Genomic DNA, 23,302 nt, shown 5'->3' on the forward strand with positions numbered 1-23,302 from the left:
ATAACCCATTTATATACTACAGAATATACCTGACCAGAACCTTTTATTTTTTATTAGGGTTTTTTTTTAGGTTTTGTTAGTCACACCAATGTTTCACATTCAATCACAAATGTATACCTGCCATATAATAATAAACTGATGTGACATGAGTAATTCTGAACAATTTTCATTGCGATTAATATTAGCTGTATAACAGTTCTTAACAGCCATAAAAATGGCAATGAATTGGGAAATATAAGTTTCAGCTATGGATTATTCAAGTTCACATGAGACTTATCAGTTTATCAGAGCACTGAAATGAACCATATCATACATTATAAAGGGATTTCTCCTGATTATGGAAAGAAATGCGAACAAATTCTGATTTTCACAGATAGGGACCTTATTTCCTTCCTACTGGATATTTAGATTCACAAATAATACACATGTCCAAGGTATGCAGATCATAAAGAAAGTGAGTGCATACATAGTGAGGTTTTCTTGTGGCAAATTTGTTGAAGCTTTGGATGAAGGAAAAGTCAATACATACTGGCCACTGTACAGCCAGGAGATGAATTTGGTCAGAAGTATTTTGCTTCTATAAGGGCAGCACAGAAATGATGTATCCTTCAGAGCTGAGCTGTGCAGAGTAGCTACCAATAGCGCTTGCTCAAGAAATAGCCTTAATGAAATCTGATGCATCCTCTCTTCCTTTCATCAACACCTCATCACTTTTATCTTTTTAGGTTTTTGTTCCTGACCAACATCCCTCCTAGTTTCAATAAATGTTCAATGGTATTAAAACAAAGTCATAGTAAGAATCGCAGAGTTCTTTACTGTTATTTCCTATCAGATGGATGGGAATGAAAGACTTTTGACTGCTCCAGACCTCTGATTGCCAGTTCACATACCCCTCACTTAGATGTCACCAGTAATTGCTGCCACTTACTGTCCTTTTATAAAAAGACCTTCAGAGCCTTCTGTTCCTGCTCTAATGAATGCCATGCCATGACATAACCCCATGAATCACTGTAATTTTGAAATTTAAAGACTTCAGTAAAATTGGAAATTGGCTGAGAAGATGTAGTATTAGATTATGAGAGATCTGTAAAGAAAAAAAATCTTGTGGATGCTTGTTTGTATGACTCTGGATGTGTTTCCACAAGGCACCACATCTGACACCCAAGCCACCAGAATAATTAAGTTCAGAAATAGGCTTTCGCAGTTCATGGTGCCTGACTAAAATAGGAATGAGGAAACGATGTCTGTTAGTAAAAGCCACTGGTCATAGGTGTGGACAGCAAATGAAGAAACAAGTGACTGAGATGACAAAAAATTAAAGTTCTGTCCTGGTCTTTACATATTTAAACTTGGGTTAATTCACTAACAACCAGAGATAAGTTACACAGGTAATTTATTGTTGCATGGCTTTTGCTGAGCTGAGCTATTTATAGGAATAAATAAAAAGGAATGCACCTTTTTTTTTAGCTATTTCTGTCTTGAGTAAGGAGAAAATTCCAGCACAGCTGAGATCCAATAATTCTGCTTGAAAGCAAAATAAATTGCTATTTTGCACCAGGATGTCCATGCATAAATTTATCTTCTGAGAAGCAAAGGGTACAATAATTCATTCAATCAAGTCAGCCATTTCCACTTGCACTTTTTGGAGCCTGTTGTACACAGAGGACTTGGAATGTCAAAGAGCATTGCTTTTTTTTGACAATTCCAGTGTCCTGTTCTAGTCTGAAATGTCAGAAAGTCTAAAATATTAATTGGTCTAAGTTCCATCCAGTGGAACTTACTTCATCAGGCCCATCTCCATCCAGAAAAGGAAAAAAAAAAAAAAAAAAAAAAATCTGCATTTCAGGCTCCAAATAAGGCATGGAGAAAAATTTGTGGTTTTGCAGTGACTTACCAGATACAGTTTCAGAATCATCAACTTCCAGTAGAAGATTGTTTTTTTCAAATAAGTACATGTATGTGGATAGATAAATATCAGATGTCTTAGAAAAATTAACTCTTGCCTTCAAGAAAGGCTCAGACTAACAAACATTACAACTTGAAATTTAATCTGGTTTTATCACAGTGTTTTAATAGTTTTATGATATTTTAATCATATGTTCAAATCTCACAGTACTCATTAAAACAACTTCTAAATCTAGAAATTAATAGATATCCACAGAATTCTGTGTGAAAAAAATAAGCAAAGGTTTCATGATTTCAAAATCATTCCATAAAACTGAAACACCTATGAAAAGATTCTAAACATGCAATCCCAAATAATATATTTATCACCAATCAGAAATACATAGTTTTGTTGTTATACAGTCTGTGATGAACCTGAGGTACTCAAAAAGTCAGTAGGCCTTGCAAAAAAATTTGTTATTGGGTTTTCCTGTTTAAAATCTTTTTTTTTTTTTTTAATTTTTTTTTTCTTTGCAATTCCTACTCCTGGGGCTTTAATGCAGAAACAAAAAATCCGTAACTACTTCTAACTACCCAGTAGCAAGCATTCATATGATACTAATCAGAATCCTATCATCCAGCCCATTATCACACTTCAGAGCTTTTCCTTCTATGTGGCAACCTGTGTGGCAACAAGACCATTTTCTAGTATGTATGCGAGATATAACTGCTGTAATAATTATGACAAGTGAAAAAGCTATCACTAACGAATGCCTCTGAAGACCCTATCTCTTCCTATGTACCTCTAAAGAGTGTCTGGACACCTGGCTCAAGGCTTGGGATTGTAGTACCTAGATATATAGAAACATGTTAATATGATGCTGAACATTATGGTGCTTGTGGTTCCTTTTTAGTTTAGTACTATTTTTTACCAGGTGTCCATGAAGATTTTGGCTTTTCTTAGCACTTGTACTAGCTAATTTTGTATAGCTCTGATAACAAAGCTGTCAAAGAAGGTACTGAAACATGTTTATTTACAAATACCTCAACTGGAACAAGCTTGTTATTTTCCAATTTTATCTCCATTTGGAAAAATACAGTTATGAAAATGTCTTCAATTCTCTACTTGTAGCAATAGGTGGCAGTAATGATATCCACATTTGTCTGAATGGCCAGTGGTCTTTGAAAACACTGTAGTTTTCAATTTTATCTTAGAGAAATAGTTGTGGTAGATATTGTTGTCCCAGGTTGAAGAAAATTACTTTTTTAAAAACAGGAATCCTGTACTGAACCTTTCACATTTCTGGGTATATATAGCCAGATAATAGTTGTCTTTGGCTAGGTTTAGCTCCTGAATTTGCACAGATGCTAAATTAAAATAAAAATATTAAACACAGAATATTTCATTATATTGTTCTTCCTGAAGATCCAACGTGACTTTATCACAGAGGTAATTTTATACTGCTATAACAAGAAAAATAGCTGAAGATTCCTATATGCTATAAAAGCTAGAAAGATGTGTCCAAAGGAGAACGTGAACCTGTACTTCGCCTCCTCTGTGTTGCATTGTATAATGTCGCAGAGACTGGGATTGGAAAGTACCACTGCGGCCATATAAACTGAGCTTTTACACAACAAAGCCCAGACTATGTTATCCAGGATTCCCCTTCCGGACACAGTAGTTCTTTTCCAAGTGAACACTAACCAGCACAAATGACTTGCAGGCAATACGATGGTTAGTTTTCATCTTGCCTGAAGGGCTCAAAGTAATGGCAAATGTGCCGCTTCCTTTGCTAGAACTGCCTTCTAGAGTGAACGCTAGACATGACTACAGCCCTTGGACTTTTGGGTAGCTCTGAGGGGAACCTTGAACAACCGTCAAACATTGTAATGATGTCAAAACATCACCACGTTTCAAATAAGAAGTCTTTTCAGCCAAATGCTTCTCCAGATCACATGGAGGAGTCATGCAGAATCACCATGTAGCAGTAATTTGTTGATCATCTTACAGCTGGTGACTCTAATCTTTTCTGTGTTGTAGCATCAAGTATTGCTGAGACCTTCTGTGCATATGAGTACAAGGGTCATACCCCTGTGTCTGAATCAGCTTTCCAGAACAGGTGACTTCTCTGATAACCATGCAAAGTGGACGGACTCACTAGATGCTAACTGGAGTATGGCACTTGGAAAAAATTATCTGGTCCAGCAGGAAAGCATACACATTGCAATGGTGATGCTTCTTTCCATGATACCATGTGAGGCTTTTGACTAGGAATAAGAGGGAGAATGTACCCAGCATGTACTCTGACGGCAATTGCATGAGTATCCGTCTCCTTCCAGTAAAAGGCATAAGCTGTCTTCCAATTTACACAGACAGAAATCCATGTGTGAAACTAAATGAGGGAAGAAATTGATGACACTTGTCCTCTGCCTAAAGATAAATCAAGAGAGCATTGTCACTAATAAGCACGTTTGGCTTTATCTGTTGTAAAAAGCTAGCATTGAAAGAGTGGTGTTTTGCAATGGCTGAAATTCATGTAGCTGGTCCTTTCTTTTTCAGTGCATAAAGTACAGAATAGACCCATTCAGATGTATCCCATCTCCAAGAGTTTGCTCAGCTTATCAGACAAACTAAAAAAAGAAAAAAAAAACCAAACCAGAATTCCAAACACACACGTGTGCTTAAGTCAGCCACATTTCATAGTGTGTAATTACTGTATAATATACCTAAAATTTGCCTTAAAAGCCCTACCAGTTTCTATATGTAAAAGTTCATCAGACATCTGTTAGAACAGCAGTATCCCAAATAACAATATCACATTGTTTAACAACTGTTTCCTTCATCCATACCAAAGTGCAACTAATTACAGCCAACGTGGCTGGCAATTAAAGTATGGTTCAGCATGGTGGACTTCACGTGCAGGCCAAGGAAGGTGACAGCAACTTCCAAAGGTTTCAGGTTTTCAGCGAGTGCCTGGGCAGTCATCCCTTCAATGCAGCAGTGAAGCTTCCCATTCAGCACATTTTCTGCTGATCCAAGTTTCAGCAGTACAGTGTAGCAGGGAGAATGGCTGGAGACCAGCAAGCAGAAAACAACCATGCAATGCTCTCTAGTTCACTCTGATCTGAAACCTCAAATGCTAGCATGAATGTCAGATTCCTCACCACCCTCACCACTGCCATCATCTCCTGCTGGCTCATGCCTGTGACATGAGAACCATCCTTTAAGTATTTGGGCCTTTACTCTTCAAATTGACTGGCTCAGACCCTATAATATACACAACCAGGACATATCACTGAGAGGAAGCTGAATATGTTCCACAGTCAAGTGAGCTTTGATGTCCTGCATATGCTTCCCCTTCTGGGTGGTTTTATAGATTTAATATATGTAAAAGTAAGCTGCAGTAGACCAGGATGGGAGGTGCAGAGTCTGTGCTTGAAAAGAAAACTATACTTGGTAAATGATTAAAAAACCTGACCTGCTGCTACCTGAAATGTCAGTAGCAGCTGGCAGGTCTTCTTGTGAAATCCACCAACAGATGGAATAATTCCATGAAACAGAGGGGCAAATATCTGATTTTATGCTGCATTTGGTCCCTCCAACCAATCTTTAATGTTTTGAACAGAAGTCTCATAACACTTTTCTACCTCCAGCCTCACCTATCCTGGAAAGGAATGTAATAAATTACTTCTAAGAATAACTTTGGGTGCTTTAAGAAGGAATATTTACAAAGAAACTCAGAGAGCAGTAAATGTGTGTATTCCTGCAGATTGCTGTCTAAGATAGAAGAGACTTGACAGGCTACATTTGACCCAAACCTCAACTCATATTCCAGTACACCACCTTTTTAAGAAGTCTCCCTATTCTAAGAGATGTCAACAACATATTGCTTGAAATCAAACAGCCAAGTATTCCAACTCCTCTTGATGAACTTGGATAAGGAATGAAAGATCAGCAATATTACTTAAGTCCACAGACTGCAGTAGCAACATCCTGGTTAAGATTACTAGGCAAGAATATAGTACAGGTGGAGGTGTATTTAAACTAGACTGTGCAGAGAAGCTGCTGTTACAGTAACTACTTACGCTGAAATTATTATAAGGATTATTCTTGCTACTTATTCAACTGAAAATAGAGATGGGATTCAGCTCTCAGATTAAGATACTTGGATTAGGTTCTACTGTGAATTAGGTGTCTACATTCCCATTTATAGTCAATGGGTGTATAAACAACATGGTCATTGGAGCGTAAAGAGCCATTCGGATGACTTTCTATTTTTGGATGAGCTGAATAGCTTTTTAGATTCTGTTGGCTGTGTTGACTAGGCATCCACTTGCTTGGACAGCCAACTAAAAAAAATATAGACTCCTGCATTTAGATCTTGGTGAACTGTGGAATAAGTTTTTAAAAACATAAGAAACTTCTTGCATGCTGTGCGGAATTATGAAAACAACGGGGGATGTTCTCGAGTCAAATTATTGTAATGTGTTATCACAAAAGCGCAGGCAGGTATTTAAGCCTCTTGCAGGAGTCACGCTTCTGGTGCTCATTGTCTTGTTTGACGTCATCTCACACCACGAAGAACGCAATCCTTCATACATGATAAATTGTGCTGTAGTTAAAATACCTTGCACGCTTAAGAATTTGATGCCGCCATCAAATAAAACATCCTCCTCATTTGCAGCATGAAGACCTCTGAGGCTCTGTGGGGTCTTCTAGCTGGGTGAGGTTAAGAGGGGGGTGTCTGAGGAGGGAGCCCAGGGCTTCCTCGCTTCCCTCCAGACAGGTAGCCATCACAAGCCCAGCTGCCTGTGGCATCCAGGGAACATGGCACTGCCACACAGAGCTGCTTTTGTACAACTGGAGCCACATTTCATCACAGTGAGATAAAATCTTGTCTGATGTAAGGAAACTGGTGACAAATATTTCTTAGGAGAGAAGAGCAGGCAATGACTGAGCTCCACCTTACTGAGCTCCACCTTTCTTCCCATTAACTAAAGAGTTAGTTACACTGGTTTCAGGTATATGTTCCAAAATCTAGACAACTAAGCCTTAATAATTCAATTTCTCAGCTTTAGATCTGTTATTCCTTTTTGATACTGTATCTTCCAAAAGCAAATATTAAACAATAATGACAGGATAAAAGACTGTTAGCTGGAAATGGACATCCTTACCTATATGCTCATAATTCTTAGTTTCAGCAGTAGAGGTACTCTGAGACTCAGGGAAATAAGCTGATACTTTAATTAATGTTCAACTCTCTATACATATGTAAGTGCATGTATTTGCATTGGGGCCCGTCTGCAGAGTGTTTCTGTGGCTGAGTAGGTTTGCAGAAGAGAGTTGAAGGAGCACCATCAGGGGAAAATTCTACAGCATCTCAAATTAAGAGGCAAGCTGTGAGTCTCTGTAGAATTTAAAGGCAGAACTCTAGATAACTAATACATTTAATGAGCATAAAAGCTGAGAAATGCAGCATTCGGGCAATAGGTTTTCCACTTAGCAAGTCTTACTAAGTGACTATATTAGTAATTATTAGTGATTATTGACAATAAGTCAATTATTTTTTATTGACTTGCATTCAAAATAGAGCTCTGACACTCATCAAGTGGCCCTATTGATCTGACATTTTTAAAGAGGACCATGCCTTAATTTTTGTAGCAGCTTGAGAGAGCAACATAGGAAATCTAAAAGTACATTTCCGAACATCAGCACCTTTTCTAGGAATATACAGAGAGATTAATTTTTATGCCAGTGTAATAATTTTTCTCTGCAGAACTCTGAGCAGTTTTCCCAGTTGGTGAATAAAGCTGTTTGACCCCAACAATGACCAAGACAGACATACTCAAAACCACTCAGCCTTCAGTAAGCCTTACCCCTCTGACCTGGAATTCATATACTGGCATCATATACAGGCATTTCCCCTGTTATTTCTCCCCCTGACTTCATGGTGCCTCTCTCCCACATTCTCTACTCTCTCTGGTCACTCCTGATTTTGGCTTTTAGGGTCTGCCCCTTTCCACAGCAGGTCTTCCTTGCCCACACCCCACACCACACTCTGCACTCCCCAGTCTCTTCTTCAGCCCTCCTAGTGTCCCTCTGGACATCTCCTCCACACTTTATGCAGGGAGATTATGTCCTTTTTCTTCTTGGTACGGTCAAATCCATCCATCTTACTACCAGTTTCTTTTTTTCTTGCTACTGGCTCTCCGAAGTGTAGCTGCTCAGCTGGCTGAAAAATCAGCCACGTTCACTGAAAGTCCAGACTGTGAACTCATGGGCCAGACATTCAGAGCTCAGTGTAAGACTGTCCAACCAGTTTGTTTTTCTGACATTGTTAAAAAATTGATACCTTCTGTGCCGTTATTGTTCTTGTAGTGTGTTTTTATCATTCATGAAGTCTTTTATCATTCCAGTTCCATTGCAAATCATTTGACATTGAATGATAACAACTACAGAGAAAGATGAGATTTTAAGCAGGGTTGGTTTTTACTAAAAACTAATGAAGTTTGAGGGCTAAATAAAGCCAGAGAAAAATACGGTTTGAACGTCAAAATGCTTACAATATGAACTAAACCTGACAGCAGGGTAAAGATAAAGATGTATAGAAAAAGGGCCCACAGTTTTATCATAAGATACTCATATTTATCTTCTGAATTACTTGTGCTCATAATTAAACTCCCAAAAGTAAAAAAAAAGTGTGAAATGTGCAATAAGAATATCACTGAAATAAATCGTGAGACTATAACATCATTCGACACAGAATAGTCACTGTGAAAGGAAAAAAAAAAATAGAAGCTCCAGCCTTGTATTGTTTTTATCATTAGACTAGAAAGCAACTCCTCTGCATTCATAACACCACCAAAGTTTAATGTGTATAACAAGATGAACAGATAAATGACTGAATAAAAACTGGTAGTCACTGAAGAGAGGTTATTTCTCATTCTTGTTAGTCTGACTGTAAAGATGATTTTGATCCTCAGTGTAAAGAATGACCAAATTCACCAGAATCTAATTTAATAAATTTTGGTTCATTGAAAGTGTACCACCTACCAGGTGCTGCTCCCGCCTTGCAAGGTCCCAGTTTGGCACCGTATTTTAAGGTCTTTCCCTGCTGATAGCAGATCTGCATGTGCAGGAGCACCACAACTGCTGAATTGCAGGCTTGCCTTGTCTCCTCTGCTGCAGAAAAGTGCAATTATCCCCACTGGGTCAGTAGGAAATTCCCCTGGGGATGAGCGTAAGCTGCGTACGCACATGTTGGGAGAAGCAGAGGCTCATCAGTAGGACTGTCTGTCTTATAGCATCAAAGCTTGAGCTGCTCTGCTTTCTCCTCTGTAAAACCCATCCAGGGGAGTTGGGACAGGAGTTCACAGAGGATGTAGAGAGGTTTGAAAATAACCTTGAGGGAATGCCCCAAGGAGCTCCCAAAAAAGGATATAGAGAATAAATGCAAGAGAAAAAAAATTGAGAAGGCAACTTCAGCAGAACAAATCTCATGGCAATCTGTAAGTTAATTACAGTCCTTGCCCACCAGATGATTTGTTTTGAAAGATTAAACTCTGTCTGATGATCAGCGTTGCAACTCCCACTCTTTCCCATCCCTCTGTATATCTGCTAAGTCAAAAATTGTACAAAGCAGACCACATCTCACCTGAAATATCAAAGCTGTGCTGAAAGCTGCTGAATGCATTTCTAAGGCAAGAAGGAAGCTTGAATTGCAATATCCTTTAATGAAATGCCTTCTGCCCCACCATGGACAATCTACTCAATTCCTGAGATATGAAAGACTTTTGCACTCATGAGGAAATAATGTAAATGTGCACTTTTTGCTTTAAGTCTTTGTTATTTTGCCATATATTAAACCAAAACTTACATTGTAAGGAAATCTCCAAGGGAATGATAAAATACGCTATGTATGTATTGCTCATCCAAGCTGAAAAAATGTTGCAACCATTAAAGCAGAAAGAGGAGAAAGAAGCAATTGTCCATATGCTGCTATTGGTTTATATGTTGCTCAGCCTGAAGTTTACAGTCTTTTTCCATATTCCCTCTCTCCATCTACATACTCTAATCAAAGATTTTAAATTTCTTCACTGACTGCAAACCAAAAAATGACTTAAGTACATTGCATGCAAATCTGCCACTTCAGTGGAGAGAATATGCCTGCGTATACAGTCATGATGTGAAATTTCCAAGATGCAAACAGATCAGAATACTTTTAATATAACATTAACAACAAAGCTTTGGAAAAAAGGATCAATATTGTGTCAGAGGGGATTGGCTCTTGTTCTCTCCTCTGTTAATTAAGCCTTCATTCATTGCTAATTTGATCTTGCTGGTGAGAGGAGCTTTCGTTCAGCCTCTCCTCCCCTCCCAGCTGGCCCAGGGAGGCCGGGAGAGCAGCACCACCCCGGGATGGCAGGTGGGGGCTGGAGGGTCACAAAACCAGGGTAAACCAGGCAGTGTCATATGAGGAAGGCAATTCATACTGTGGATACACTTATGCCTCTCTAGAAGGAATGCTTAATCATTTTAATTACTTACTGAAAATTATTTAAATGTTATTAATACTCTTGATTATTATATTTAGAATTACAGTATCAATATGTCATTAATATGGTGGTCTTCGCTAGTATACATAAGTTGGGAACAGATGCCTATACTAAAATCACTCGAAGCTTTAAAGCAACACCAAGAAATTTCTAACAGATTTCTGAGAAAGAAAGATGGCTCCGATAGCACTCACACCGCATTGGCCACAAAGAAACTAGCAATATACTAAAGCAGAAAACTGGCATAAACCAGATCAGATTTGTGGATGGAGACTTGAGATAATCTTGACTATAGAGCTCTGCTTCAATTCTGTCAGCATCTTCTGCTTCAGTGTCTGAATCTATGAAAATGGTTCATGATCTAAATTTTAATACGGAAGAGTGGGGGAAGGAAGGAAGGAAGGAAAACATTTAATTTCATTATCCATCAATAGGGTGATAAATTGCATTTTAATACGTATCATGTGCCCTGAAGACTGCTTTTATAAGACTTCTCTTCCTAAAAGGTAGGTTAATGTAAAGGGATTATTAAAGAAAACCAGAAGGAAGCGAAAAACAGTAACACGGACAGGTGATGGCAGCTGATTTAGGCGGGGGGTGTACTCTACAGAAAATAGAAGCAATTCATAGGAAAGTCATTATAATCCCAGAACAAACGCAATGAAGGGCTTTAGGAAAGCCCTCTGGAAGACAGACGTAGATGAAAACACCAAACCAATACTATGCTCCCTGCCACAGTGACCGGAAAGTGGGAAATGCAAAGCATGGAACTGGCAAATTGGTGTGTAATACCTACATGGACTTCCTATGTTGCCTTTGAGCACACGCCACAGAAAAGGATGTGCTGAGCCCAGGTGTCAGTGGACCTGCTAGCATCTCCAGGATGCTGGCTATCACACTCATTGCAGCAGCAAGCTCTAGGGCAAAGTAATTCCCTAGTAGCTTTTTGTTGCCCATTTTCAAAAAGATTTGTACCTCCTGACGTGGCAGAGAGTCTGAATTTGCCTGTGCCTCAGTTTCTCTACACTGTCTCCTCTTCCTGTGTACTTAGCCGTGAACAGCATGAAGTGCTGATTCCCTGTGTGGAAATGCTTTATCTTGCTCCAAGGGAGCTGTGTTTTCCAATAATGAAGAGTATGGAGCTACAACTACTTGGAGCAAGTCAGACCTGTATAAGTCCACAATTCCCTAGTAATTCTATTGTGATTTTAGAGTTTTAGAAAAAACACGATCTTTCATGTTTATTATGTCTGTTGCAGCTAAATGACAGTGAGGTGAGGAAGGATTCAGGAAAACCTTTAAATCAGTGTGTAAAAATTACAATTCAGATAAAATTGTTTGAAATTCTTTCTAGTTGCATTATAGAAGAATTAGTAAGACATAACTTTTTCTTCTAGGTACATGTCATACACTCCTCTGTCTAGATGATATCTACACTTGTGGGGGTGTCTGTTTTTAAACAGAGAAGCAAGCAAAAGGAAAACCAACTATAATCACAGGACTTATTCTTTTTAGTGAAGGACACTTGTTCTCTAGAGCTCTATACAGCACAAACAAACACTTAGGATGGGCTCAATTTAGGTTATCTTTGGCCACTGGAGGTTTTTCACCTAATGCAAGGTAGTTGGCCAAGCTCAATCGATAGTTCAGATCTTCCCTCTCCTAACATTGACCGGATGCCTAAATTTTAAATGATGTAGGACTTGTGAGATGAGTTTTCCTTGGCTAAACAAAATATGTCATGTAAGCACATTCTTACAACTTTGCAATAATGAGAAGAAGGAGGATGAAAGAAACGGCTGAGGGGCAACTTCATCTACTCACTTGAAAACTGTAAGGAACAAAGCAATCCCCTGCTGACTGCAATGAGGATCCCTCAGCAATGGGGTATGAAAGGAGTAAGGGTGTGGTGGGTGTCTTCTGATATTTCACATGTGTAAGAGTCGGTCACAAAATCAGCATTGTCTCAACATTGTCATCAGGAACATGAACAGTACATTACCTGACAACGGCCTGTTTGGAGCGCAGCGGCCAATCCCAAGGACAGAATGTGCGGTACAAGGCTCCTGGAAGGTACCTGGCTAGAGCTGCTAGAGATAACCGCATAGCTACTGTCAAAAAGGATGGATTGCACCTGTTGCCATAACATCGATGAAGAAATCATGAACTCTAGACGAACTTTGCTTCATTATAATACCAAAACACACCTCCTGGTCGAAGGCTACCCACCTCCAAGACTTACCACGCCTCAGACACTGACCCTGCGCCTGCGTGATAGCCTCGCTCGAGAAGGGCGGAGATATGATAATTGTATTCTGAGAAGGGTGGAGACTCCTGAGGCAGAGGTGGAGCAAGGTGTGTTACTAAGCATAAAAGATGACTTCTGAACAATGGGAATTTGAAGCTTCCCCACCAAGGACCACGACGATCGACGACGCAGCATTAGCTGGACCCGGGACCGTTAGGACGTCTTGAGATCAGCGGTGGTAGCTATAACCTCTCTTTTTCCTCTCTCTAAACTTAACTTTACTTTTCTCCTTTCTTTCACCCATCTCTAACTATCGCGTGCCTCTTCACAGGCAATACAATAAAGTTTTACTGTGTGATTACTGTTATCCCCTTTGGTGTTGGTCACCTTAATTTTGCACTTTCGAGATCGTAGCAAACGAACCATCACGAGTCCACCGAGTGGACCGTGACAACATGAGTGGTGGAGAGCCCACTATGCCCACGATAAAAGATTATATCAGTGCCAGTGGCAGGACTGCAGCACCTGATGGGGCATCATGCATCTCAGAGTGTTCCCTGTGTCTCTTCCTCAATACAGGCAGTTTTACTTCATTAGTAATCTAGTCTCTGGATATTAAAATCTCAGTGTGTTTCCAAACCAACTTCATTTATTTGCAGTATGTCATCTGGTATATCAAATAACTTTTTATTTTACTGTTGCCGAACAGAAGCAAAATTAATTTGTTCTTGTAGGTAGAGAACTCTGTTCAAAAGTTGAAAGGATTGTTCTCTGCATATTCATATCTTGTGATATCTAATTTTTTTTTTAAGGACATGACTGAAATTTAAATACATTTTGTGCCTATAATTTGTGAATCACTTCCTTTTTGATCAGTGTTGGTTCATAAGCTTTCAGCAGGTTTTCTGTGCTTTGTGGTTTGCATGGTGTTTCTTTTTTGGCTGGTTTTGATATGTTTTCTAATCTGCTTCTCTTACATAACTCATTGCTCAGGTCCTGTAATTTGTCCTTGGAAATAATGTGGGCTTGCACTTGTTTAAAGAACATAATAGAATGACATGGAAGAGACCTGGGAAAACAAATTAAGAAAATTCAATGGACAGGCCTCTTGACCTGTCATGACCTTTGGTAATGCTTATGAGTAATTTTTTCCCGTTTCATCTACTTCAGACTCTACTATATTTTCTTCTTCACCTGCACATGCTTACGAGCAAGAAGACTACTAGTATGCACTGAAATCCATAAGGAACTGTGTCCTTTTAGTATGTCCTGGTAAATCTCAGGTTGGCACTATTCTGCCTGTGACATCTGTGGAAAACAACAAAGGGCAAATTCTCCATTTTCAAATAATTTCCAAACCTATTTACTGCTTACATACTAAATGAACAGTGTTACGAAGGGAACATTTTAAATTAGAGTTTGATCTTTTGGTGTATGGTATCACAAGTGAGACTGGGAAAGCCCGTTTTAAAGAAGAGTCTAATCATTTGCACGTTTTACCTTATTTCACCAGACCGCTGAACACCTTGAAAGGCTCAATGGTAATGAACAAACAGGCATCTGCTACACCGTAGCCCAGCCTAGCAGTGCTGAACAAAGAGTACAGCTTGTCTAGCTGGTAGCAGCAAGACACCCTTACTCTGCAGTGGATCAGCTGGCAGAGGAAAATGTAATGCTCGATTTGTCACCATTTTCCATTAGCTTTTGCCCACCCTGCACTGCTGCTGAGTAGCTGTTCAGAGCTGGAACAGCTCCTGGTGCTACTCTCCGTTGGAGGCAGAACTTGCAGGAATGGAAAACAGAGTGGTGATCACAGTAGCCACACAGCAGAGATCTGCCAAGCTGGATTGATTCCAATCATATTGTGCTTCAACCAAAAATTTATATGTATGTTTATATATGTACACATACACACACGAATGGTTTTGCATTAAAAAAAACCCCACTGAAATAAAAAAGCCCTGGGCATGCAGATCAAACAGCTAGTCCGGTATTCTAAAATTGTGCTGGAAGGTTACTGCAATTTCCTTTCCAGACATCTGCCACATCCAGCCTCCTTTCTGAGCAGATGAAAACCAATGGAGCCAAATGATGATGAAAAGTTGTAAGGGCAATGCAGTTAACACTTGCCCCTTCAGAAAGAGAAAATGTGATTTTATCAGCACGAGCGTGTTACTTGGGCAGCAGCCGCAGCACTGCAGGGCCAGCGCTGCTCTGAGCCAAGGCTTTAGCTGCAAGAGCATCCTGGGAGAGACAACACTGGAGCTACTGCCTGAAGAACCAGCTGAATGAAAGTGGGCAGCCTACTTTGGTGAGGAAGCAGGTGGTTTTATTGAAATGTATGAACAGCAATATTTGTGAAAGGAGGAGGTTGAGTTACTCATGGCTGAAATAAGTTTATTCAGCCTTTGATGGAAAACTTTTGTCCAGCAAATTATTCACTGGTATTATACAAGCAGCGCTGGAAAGAATGTGTTTAGTCATACCATCTTGAAACGGCAGAATGCCAGATTTGATCCAACATTTGAGAATGAATAAGACCATGTGAATTCTCAGAACCCTTTCTGTGTGTAGTGGATCTGATGGTCTATAATAAACACCACTCATCCAACTTTCAAAGCATTATTTTTTAATTTAAGAAATGTGGATAAAATATTATTACAGCAAGGCTGTGAGGAAATAAGGTTTTGGGATGTAGCCATTACCTGTGACCAGCAATTTAGAGATATCTCAATATTAACTTAGCTGTTGTGTAAGTTAAGTGAAAAATTTGCCAAGAATAGCCTTCAAATCACAGCTTGAAACTTATAGCTTTTCTTTTGAAATTTTTTATAATTCTGGCTGAACATCTATATAATGCAAACATTTACAATAGAGCTGCGAGACACACAGTGCAGCATTCCTTATTAAATCCACTATTGCAGCATTGTGCGTGACAAATATGGATTTTATATACATGGATGTGATTAATAAAAATTAAAAGTTTCATAAACACACCAGAACAATAGTGGGTTTTACACTATTTATGGATAAATTCATCCCTGCAGAAACAATACTTCTATTGCTGAAATGATTGCCACATTCAAAGTACACAATGCTAACCACATCAGCAAATACAGAGGCGTTGCAAGGCATCTCCAAGGGGAACTGGCATAGCACTGATCTGGACACTTCTACATCCATTCATACATGCCTGATAATTTCTGTCCCCTTCATTACCACTTCCTCTTATACTAGACTCCTGGGGCTGCAGATTAACCCTGAAAAAAATGTTCTGACATGTTGCTGGATGCAACAGTAATGGAAACCTGAACATATTTCATACACATCTGTAAATATTGAGGAGGAGTTAAGTTCCTGACTCACACATCATATATTCAGCTCTTTATAATACTGCAATTTGAAAATCCACCTACCCAGTCTGATGAATCATTCAACTATTCTTTCTTTGTAGCCCAGACATAATTTAGTAGGGGCTCTCTCAATGACTCTGTGACTCACTAACCTTTTCCCCCCCTTTTGCTGCCAATGCACTTATTTAAAAATGAAAGATCTAATACAGTTTTGTAGGTTACTGTGTGAATGCTGAAGGGAAGCCTTTGGTCACAGTGATATTGCTGAGGTCTGCTACCACAAAGTATAAACACCAACCAGCTCACTGATTTCACCTCTGATCGAGACAGTGTGTTTGCAATGATAAAATAATGGCTACAAGTCACCTCACTGTGCATCACTGCTGGCTCAGCTCCTGAGCCAATTTAAATCAGCATTGTGCTCTTGATGCCAGCCACGCCACAGAGATTTATGGCAGCTGAAGACCCGTCCCACAGAGTGCTGTTCCAGGTGGTGGTGAGGCAGAAGGCAGAATGTGCTGGGACTCTCCTGGCTAAATAACGTGTTCACTGGCGTGTGGATCATTTGGGATTTTATGGTAATTGGTGGGAAGATGAGAGACGAAAGGCTCCTTGTGCCACAGTTGGGTGATTCGGGCAGTAAGTAGTGAAGTGGGAGAGCCACGCTCAGATCTCAGGTCAGCCAGCTTCAAAATAAACATCTCTTCTATAACACAGAAGACTTCTGAACCAGACTCTTTATACTCTAAACAATAATCCTAGCCAGCCAGCCAGTAAGATCTGCCACAGGCTAAGAAACAGGTATTTTGACACGTCTGGTTTTGTGAAAACTTTTGGGGTAGAGTAAAAGCAAAAACCAAACCCCAGAACTCGCCCCTAAATCGAGCCAACAACCAGCTCTAGACCCTTCCTGCCTTCCCCTGCCTTAGTGCAAATCAACAAGTATTGAAGCCAGTGGTGTTACTCTATACTACAACCAGTGCAAAAGAGAAAAGTAAGCAAAATCAAGTGCTTACAAGTCATGATTAAGTAATACAGAAGAGAACAAAGTGTCTTGCCCAATTTCACAGTTGGACCATGGCAATGCAGACACTGTCACATATAAACAACCACAGAGACTTCAGTCCAGTCCTTCATTCTCTTAAGACATCTGCCACCTTTCACAGGCTTTTCTGTGAAACATTTTTAAGTCACAGGCTTGTAGCAAAATGCAAGTTCTGATTACGAACTGGATTCTCTCATGAATGTTTTGACAGCCTATTTGCATAAAATGTCTCGTCATTAAAATGAGGGTGAGAAAAATGCTCATCGATTTGTTTTTCACCAAGAACATTCCTTAAGGCATAGAAGGAAAGGTCAGCCAAAATTCTGAGTTCCACCTTTAAAATATTCTCTGAGAAAGGAAAACGTATGCAAAATACATGGAAATGCTCTAAAATAATAACAGTGTGCTAAAGATACAAAATTTCAGAAGTTGCCTGCAACATTTGTAGGAGTTTTAACCGCAAGCAAAACAACTGTTGCAGCGTTTACTTGAATTTTGTCTTGTGCAGTTTCAGTAATACAGAACACCCATATACTACTGCACCTCAGATTAAAGAGATTTCGTATGGACCCTCCCTCTTCAGAAAGTCAGATCATACTTTTTATTGGTTCTTTATTGCAAAATCATGAAGCAGCTCTGGTAGGTGGATGGGATGAGAACTCAATATATTTGGAGGAATTTTTTTATACTGGACACTGGAAGATCTATGGCACAGCTTCGTTTAGTTTGGTCTCTGAAACTCACATCCAGCTTCAGTAACACAGAAAACTGGTAATTTTTATATTCAGACCACTGTAAATCAGGAAGGAATACCCTGAATTTAGCCTAAAAAGAGTAAAATGCAGGCTCAAGCCCATAATTTTTAATTTCATAGTTGTTGTGTTAACATAAAAAGAGAAGTTACCCTGCTGCTTCGGTTAAATGCCAAATTGTTTAAGGAAAACAAGCAGACCCTGATGCTTGACACCTTTTTTGACATGAATACTGATTGCCAGCTGTAAGGCAGTAAAAATAACAGATTGTTGTAATCTAAGAAGTGCAAAAAGGATGCACCATCTAATACTGTTCCAATTTATTTCTACTATTTCTTTTATTTCCCCAACTCTCTTCCTCCTTCTGACCTTCATGCAGATTCTGCAAATAAACAAATTATTCTTTACTCTCAGCCTCTGGTTTTGTGACCTTTCCCTGATGTTGTTGTGCGAAGTTCTTGTACTGGATTACAACATTTTTGTGCTCAGGAACATTGGGGCACTGGAGAACTAAAAATAAATTAAAAGCAGCCACGATGCTGTTATGGGTTGTATTTAGTGTTTAAAGACCATAGTAAAAAACATACATCATTGTATGAGGTCAGAACAAGAAAAAGGTAGTATGAGAATGATATGGGGCTACTGAATGGTCGAGGGCAGAAAGAAAATATTTTAAAAAACCACCCTTGGATAACAATGGAAACTTTTCAGAGATTTTGAATAAACAGAACCATGTAATCAGATATGTGATAAAAATCCTCTGCTCTACCAAAAGAAAGCAGCCCATCCATCAGATGAAATTTACTCACCTGTGAATGATGTGGTATCTCTGCAAATAATCCAAGGAAAGCGCCAGCTCACAAATGTACAGCTTAACAGTTCCTTCATTAAAGTGGACGTTCTGCTGCAAATGGTAACGCAGATCACCTCCGAGTAAGAGATCAACCACCATGAACATGTCTTCTTCGTCTTGAAAGGAATACCTGGAAGAAAAATTTACAGCTGAGAACTCGGGGTCGGTGATGCAGCCACAGCCGTGCCCTGGGGTAGCTCTCAGTAAGTAGATCTGTTCACGGTAAGTCCGTGATTTGCTCAAAAGGCATACACTGATTTCTCCCTGCTGTGGTCCAATCCTGCAACCAGACTTTGATTGTGGTGGCACTCTCTGCATATTCAAGGCAAGCAGAGCTTGAACTGCTGCTGTACTACTGTCTTGTTTTAACCATAGATTAACACCTGAATGTTGAGAAAACAGTATCCAAAATACCTTTCAGGTTTTCACTTTTTTTAAATAACCATATACTCATTCAGTTGACAAAACGGCTTACTAAATAACAGCAATAAAATGGAAGGCCTTGAAACACACTTGGTATTCACAAACATACAAGTGTAGCTCAGTGCCTGTGGAAAGTATCCTGGCAGGATGGAGAGCTGCTGTCCCGGGATTATTTTCCAGATTCAATAAATATACACAATATTCTATTAGCTGAGTATTTTCTACAGCTTGCAGTGCAGCTCCAAATTCAGTAAGAAATAAAACTGTAATTTTACTGCCTAACAATACATATTTTTTCAGTCTGCAATTTATATCTTATAAAATGACAGAGTCTTCATGGTTACTGACTGAATTCTTCTGGACCCTTTCCCAGAACTGCCTGTTGAATACTCTGAGGATCAAATGCTGATCTGATTTAAATCCTGTAAATCCAAAGGTGTAGCCAGCCAATGTATAGTCTATATACACTGCTTGGTCAAGCAGGAATTTCCATGTGTTTCTACTTACCTTGGCTATGCTGCCATTACTGTTCATTTCTGATCTGCATAAACTGACAGAAACTCTCTGGTTTTCATTTCTGAATGCAGCTGTCTAAGATACAGTATTTTAGATTTCCCAAATGGGGAACACTGAATACCTTATTTCTAATATGAAGTCACTCTTCTCTTAGAAGTTGTTTTAGAATTAATTTTGATGTGAAGTTACATTAGCTTATACCAGTTGTGGATATGAACTGCTGAGAGGTGATCCACAACGATAGTGCCTCTTCCATCACCTTTTCTCCCATGAGATGTGTAATACACATTGGCTACAGATGTGATTCAGTTGTCCTGAACTGTAAAATATATGCTAAGGAAATGAAAAAGAGTGGGCTTCCAGAAAACCTGTGCCCACCCTCCCTCCAAAGGCAGAAAAGTCTATATTAGATTATTTTAATTGACAGTTACATACAGTTTCACTTTCATTCCTAGGCTTGCACTTTCTGAAATGAGGCACTGCTTAGGGGTTGTCACAGATGGCTCGTTTTGAATTTAAATGCTTTCTATTCTTTCCGAACACAGTTCTGAGAAGCGAGTGTCTCTAGGTACTCTGCTCTTCTGTTGCATTTCTGTATGCCTGCCAAATGCCAGGAGGGGAAAGCCATTTTATTTGCATTAAGTTTACTTCTCAATAAGTCAAATCTCTGAAGCAAAATAGTAAAGTAGGCGGCACATGTTGTCTGCTCGCCTCCAGAGACTCAGAATTTCATAACACACACGTTAAAAAAACAGAAGGCTTCAATTATATTCAAATTACTCTGAATGTTGCACATTACTGAGCCTGGAGCAATTGCAAAAGGAAAGCTTAAATACGTAGTTATGTTTAAGGTTTTTTTTTCTTTTTTGACACTGCTGTTATTTTAAATGAAGTAGTTGTAGCATTGAGCAAATGTAATGAGAGATGTTATTTTTTCCTTCAGTTACTGCTTGAGTAAAGTGTAGATTTTGCCTGGTTTCTTTTTATATATATAAAAAAATCCAAAATTAAAATTACAGATTGAAAACTACTTAAATGTATAAGTGAAATATTGTGTCTAGTCTGGAACGAAAGAGCTGTCCTGGTGTCTAAAATCGTATGATTACATGTCAGTAGAAATGGTTCTGATGCAACTCTGGTCTTGAGAAGGAAAATGTCCTGAGTCATTTTTTCAGTGATTCAGCCACCATAAGGCAGAGGGTGAAGGCAGGGTAAAGAGTGACTGCTGTGAACTTGCTTTTAAATTCAACAACTGTTCCCTTTCCTGGGAAAATTATGAGTGTGCTCATACTGTTTCCAAGTGTACCCATGCATGTTTAGTCTAGATAAAAGAGCCATCAGAACAATCCAGAAATAAATGTGAAATCTTGTCCACATCCAGGTGAATGCTAACACTTGATCAAACTGGGTTTTCACTCTGAGCATTTGTTTCTGCTGAGGCACTCTGGTTTCCTGTGCTTGTGAGCGGGGAGTGGAGGTCCTTTGTCATCTTCCAGGCAAGCTTTTGGTGCATCTGTGAATTGTTAATGATTTAAAAGAGAGATCAAAAAGTTGAACTGGAAAGAGCTGGTACTCTACCCCATTTCATTATGTCAGGAAATAATACTCTTTGCATAGAAGAGCATGCCTACAGTCAAGTGCGGAGGGTTGCGCATTAGTTCTGCTCACGCTCCATAACAATGTCAATGCAACCACACTAGGTCAGACTAGATGTCTAACTAGTGTGGGAGTCATCAGAGAGCAGACACAGGGATGAGCAAAGAATACTATGGACATATAAAAAGCTTGCCTCCAGGACTCAACCAACCTCCACCCATTCACCGCTCTGGGACTTTGAGGGACTCTGGCATCTCTGGGAATCCAGGCTGGAATGACGAGAGATGAGTTTTGTCCAGGGACCTGTCAGACTCGTTAGTGAATGATTGGTCTCCTGCTACTACACCTTGCCTCTCAAGTAAACATATTAAGGTAAGTGCAATCCATACAAACAGAGCTACAAGGCTTCCAGAGGTGACTCTACCTCTAGAATAAAGTGTTTTGAACTCAAACAGACAAAAAAAAAAACAAAACAAAAAAAAACACCACCAAAAAACCAAAACCTGAAGAGATTCAGAAGTATGGCTAATGTTTGCACTCATCAGCCTTCCTGCATTGGACACTTCTAAGATTCAGCTGGACAGGGTGCTAGGCCATCTTGTCTAGACCATGCTTTTGCCAAGAAAGGTTGGACCAGGTTATTCTTGCTGTCCCTTCCTACCTGGTATTCTATAATTTTATGATCTGTCATGACCTGTGAATGGAGCACAGGCCAGTTTTATTTAGATGTTGAAGCTAGAATGATGCACACCGAGAAACAGCTCTTGAGGAGCTCTGTATATGTTCTCCGGTGCTCTCCTCTTTCACTTGGAGCCAGATTTTTCTTTCATTTGTACTGATATAGATCTGTGGTAACTCCGCTGATCCTGTCAGAAGTGTTCTGTATACTGGTGTAGCTAAGATATAAGCTGTATAGGCCCAGTTTGAAAGAACAGATACTGTGGATGGATATGTTCAGTACATCAGCAGACTTTTTCACCCACTATAAGTTATATTGCACCTGTCACACATCATTATGTTAATCACACGCATGTAGCCATGGATAACGGTGTTTTCCCTGCACAGTCGATCCAGTTGGACCAAACCTGCATGGATGGTGTTTCTCCGACTATCTGGATCAGACCACAGTGCAATTAAAGGTACTGCAAGACCATTCCAAGAGATTTTCTGAAGGGTAAATGAGTCTATCCCAGTGAAATTATGTGTCTACGACCTAGAGGAGAGCTTGGACATGGCAAACAGCAGAAGGTCTCTGGAGCTGATGGCCACTCCACTAAGTAGCCCCTGCAGCTACAAATTTCTAAGCTACTGAATGCAGAGCAGGAGTTGCTCCAGGTCCTGCTGTGGAGCTGGGCACCCAACGGTGTTTCTCCTGCTCTGTGTTAGGGACTCGCAGGACTTGGTGTACCAGCTCCTGACCAGTTTGGTTTGTCATGGTCATAAGCAGTTTAGCCCCCTGTCTCTCTCCCTTACACAAATCCAGTATTCTTTCTTTACACGAGAAAGGAAGTATTCCCTTTTAGCTTCTTGCTTTTTCAATATTTCAAGAAATAAGTGGGTTTGATTTATTGGTCTAAGAATTGAAATTGACAGCAGGTGAAATATTGGCCATGGGAAAAATGAATTTCAAAATATTACCGTGGGTTGGGGAGGGGCTGGTGGCAAATCAGCCCAGTGGAGATATTAGTTTTTTGAGTAAGAACTGTAATTTTACTTTTGTAAGCTTCTTATCTGCTCAAAGGCAAATGACATACAAAAGGGCTGATTGGTTTTTGAAGTAAAATCAGAGGTTGTTTGGGATTTTTATGTTAACTAGGTAACTGAGAAATACTTACTGAATGAATTATAGCATTGTGACTGATATCGAATATTAATAATACATTACTAAGTTACTGTAAAGACAAAATTGTAATCCTGCTTGAAATGAAAAAGTAAACGACTTGGAGTACTTTTGTTTGTTTGTTTCTTTTTTCTTGTTTTTTAAGTAGTGTCATGAACCAGTCATAGGAAAACTGTTCTAATTACAGAGCTAGTCTCTGCTTTCTCTTGCTTGAAGAAAAGTTTTAATGCATTAGA

The 23,302-nt window shown here is 39.4% G+C and overlaps 1 protein-coding gene across 7 annotated transcripts in view; it reads right to left on the reverse strand.

Annotated features, from left to right (window-relative positions):
- Positions 1 to 23,302, reverse strand: part of STK32B (serine/threonine kinase 32B) — a 183,051-nt gene that overhangs the window by 72,546 nt on the left and 87,203 nt on the right. For all 7 annotated transcript variants that reach the window (XR_003925229.1, XR_003925214.1, XR_003925218.1 and 4 more), the window contains one exon: positions 18,648 to 18,821. Coding sequence is in view for 3 of the 7 variants with exons in the window: in XM_030026967.1 (XP_029882827.1) it covers positions 18,648 to 18,821 (174 nt within the window). In the remaining 4 variants the exon portion in view is untranslated. The remainder of the gene's footprint in view (positions 1 to 18,647; positions 18,822 to 23,302) is intronic.

The sequence above is a fragment of the Aquila chrysaetos genome, chromosome 1 (assembly GCF_900496995.4).
Source record: "Aquila chrysaetos chrysaetos chromosome 1, bAquChr1.4, whole genome shotgun sequence".
NCBI lineage: Eukaryota > Metazoa > Chordata > Aves > Accipitriformes > Accipitridae > Aquila > Aquila chrysaetos.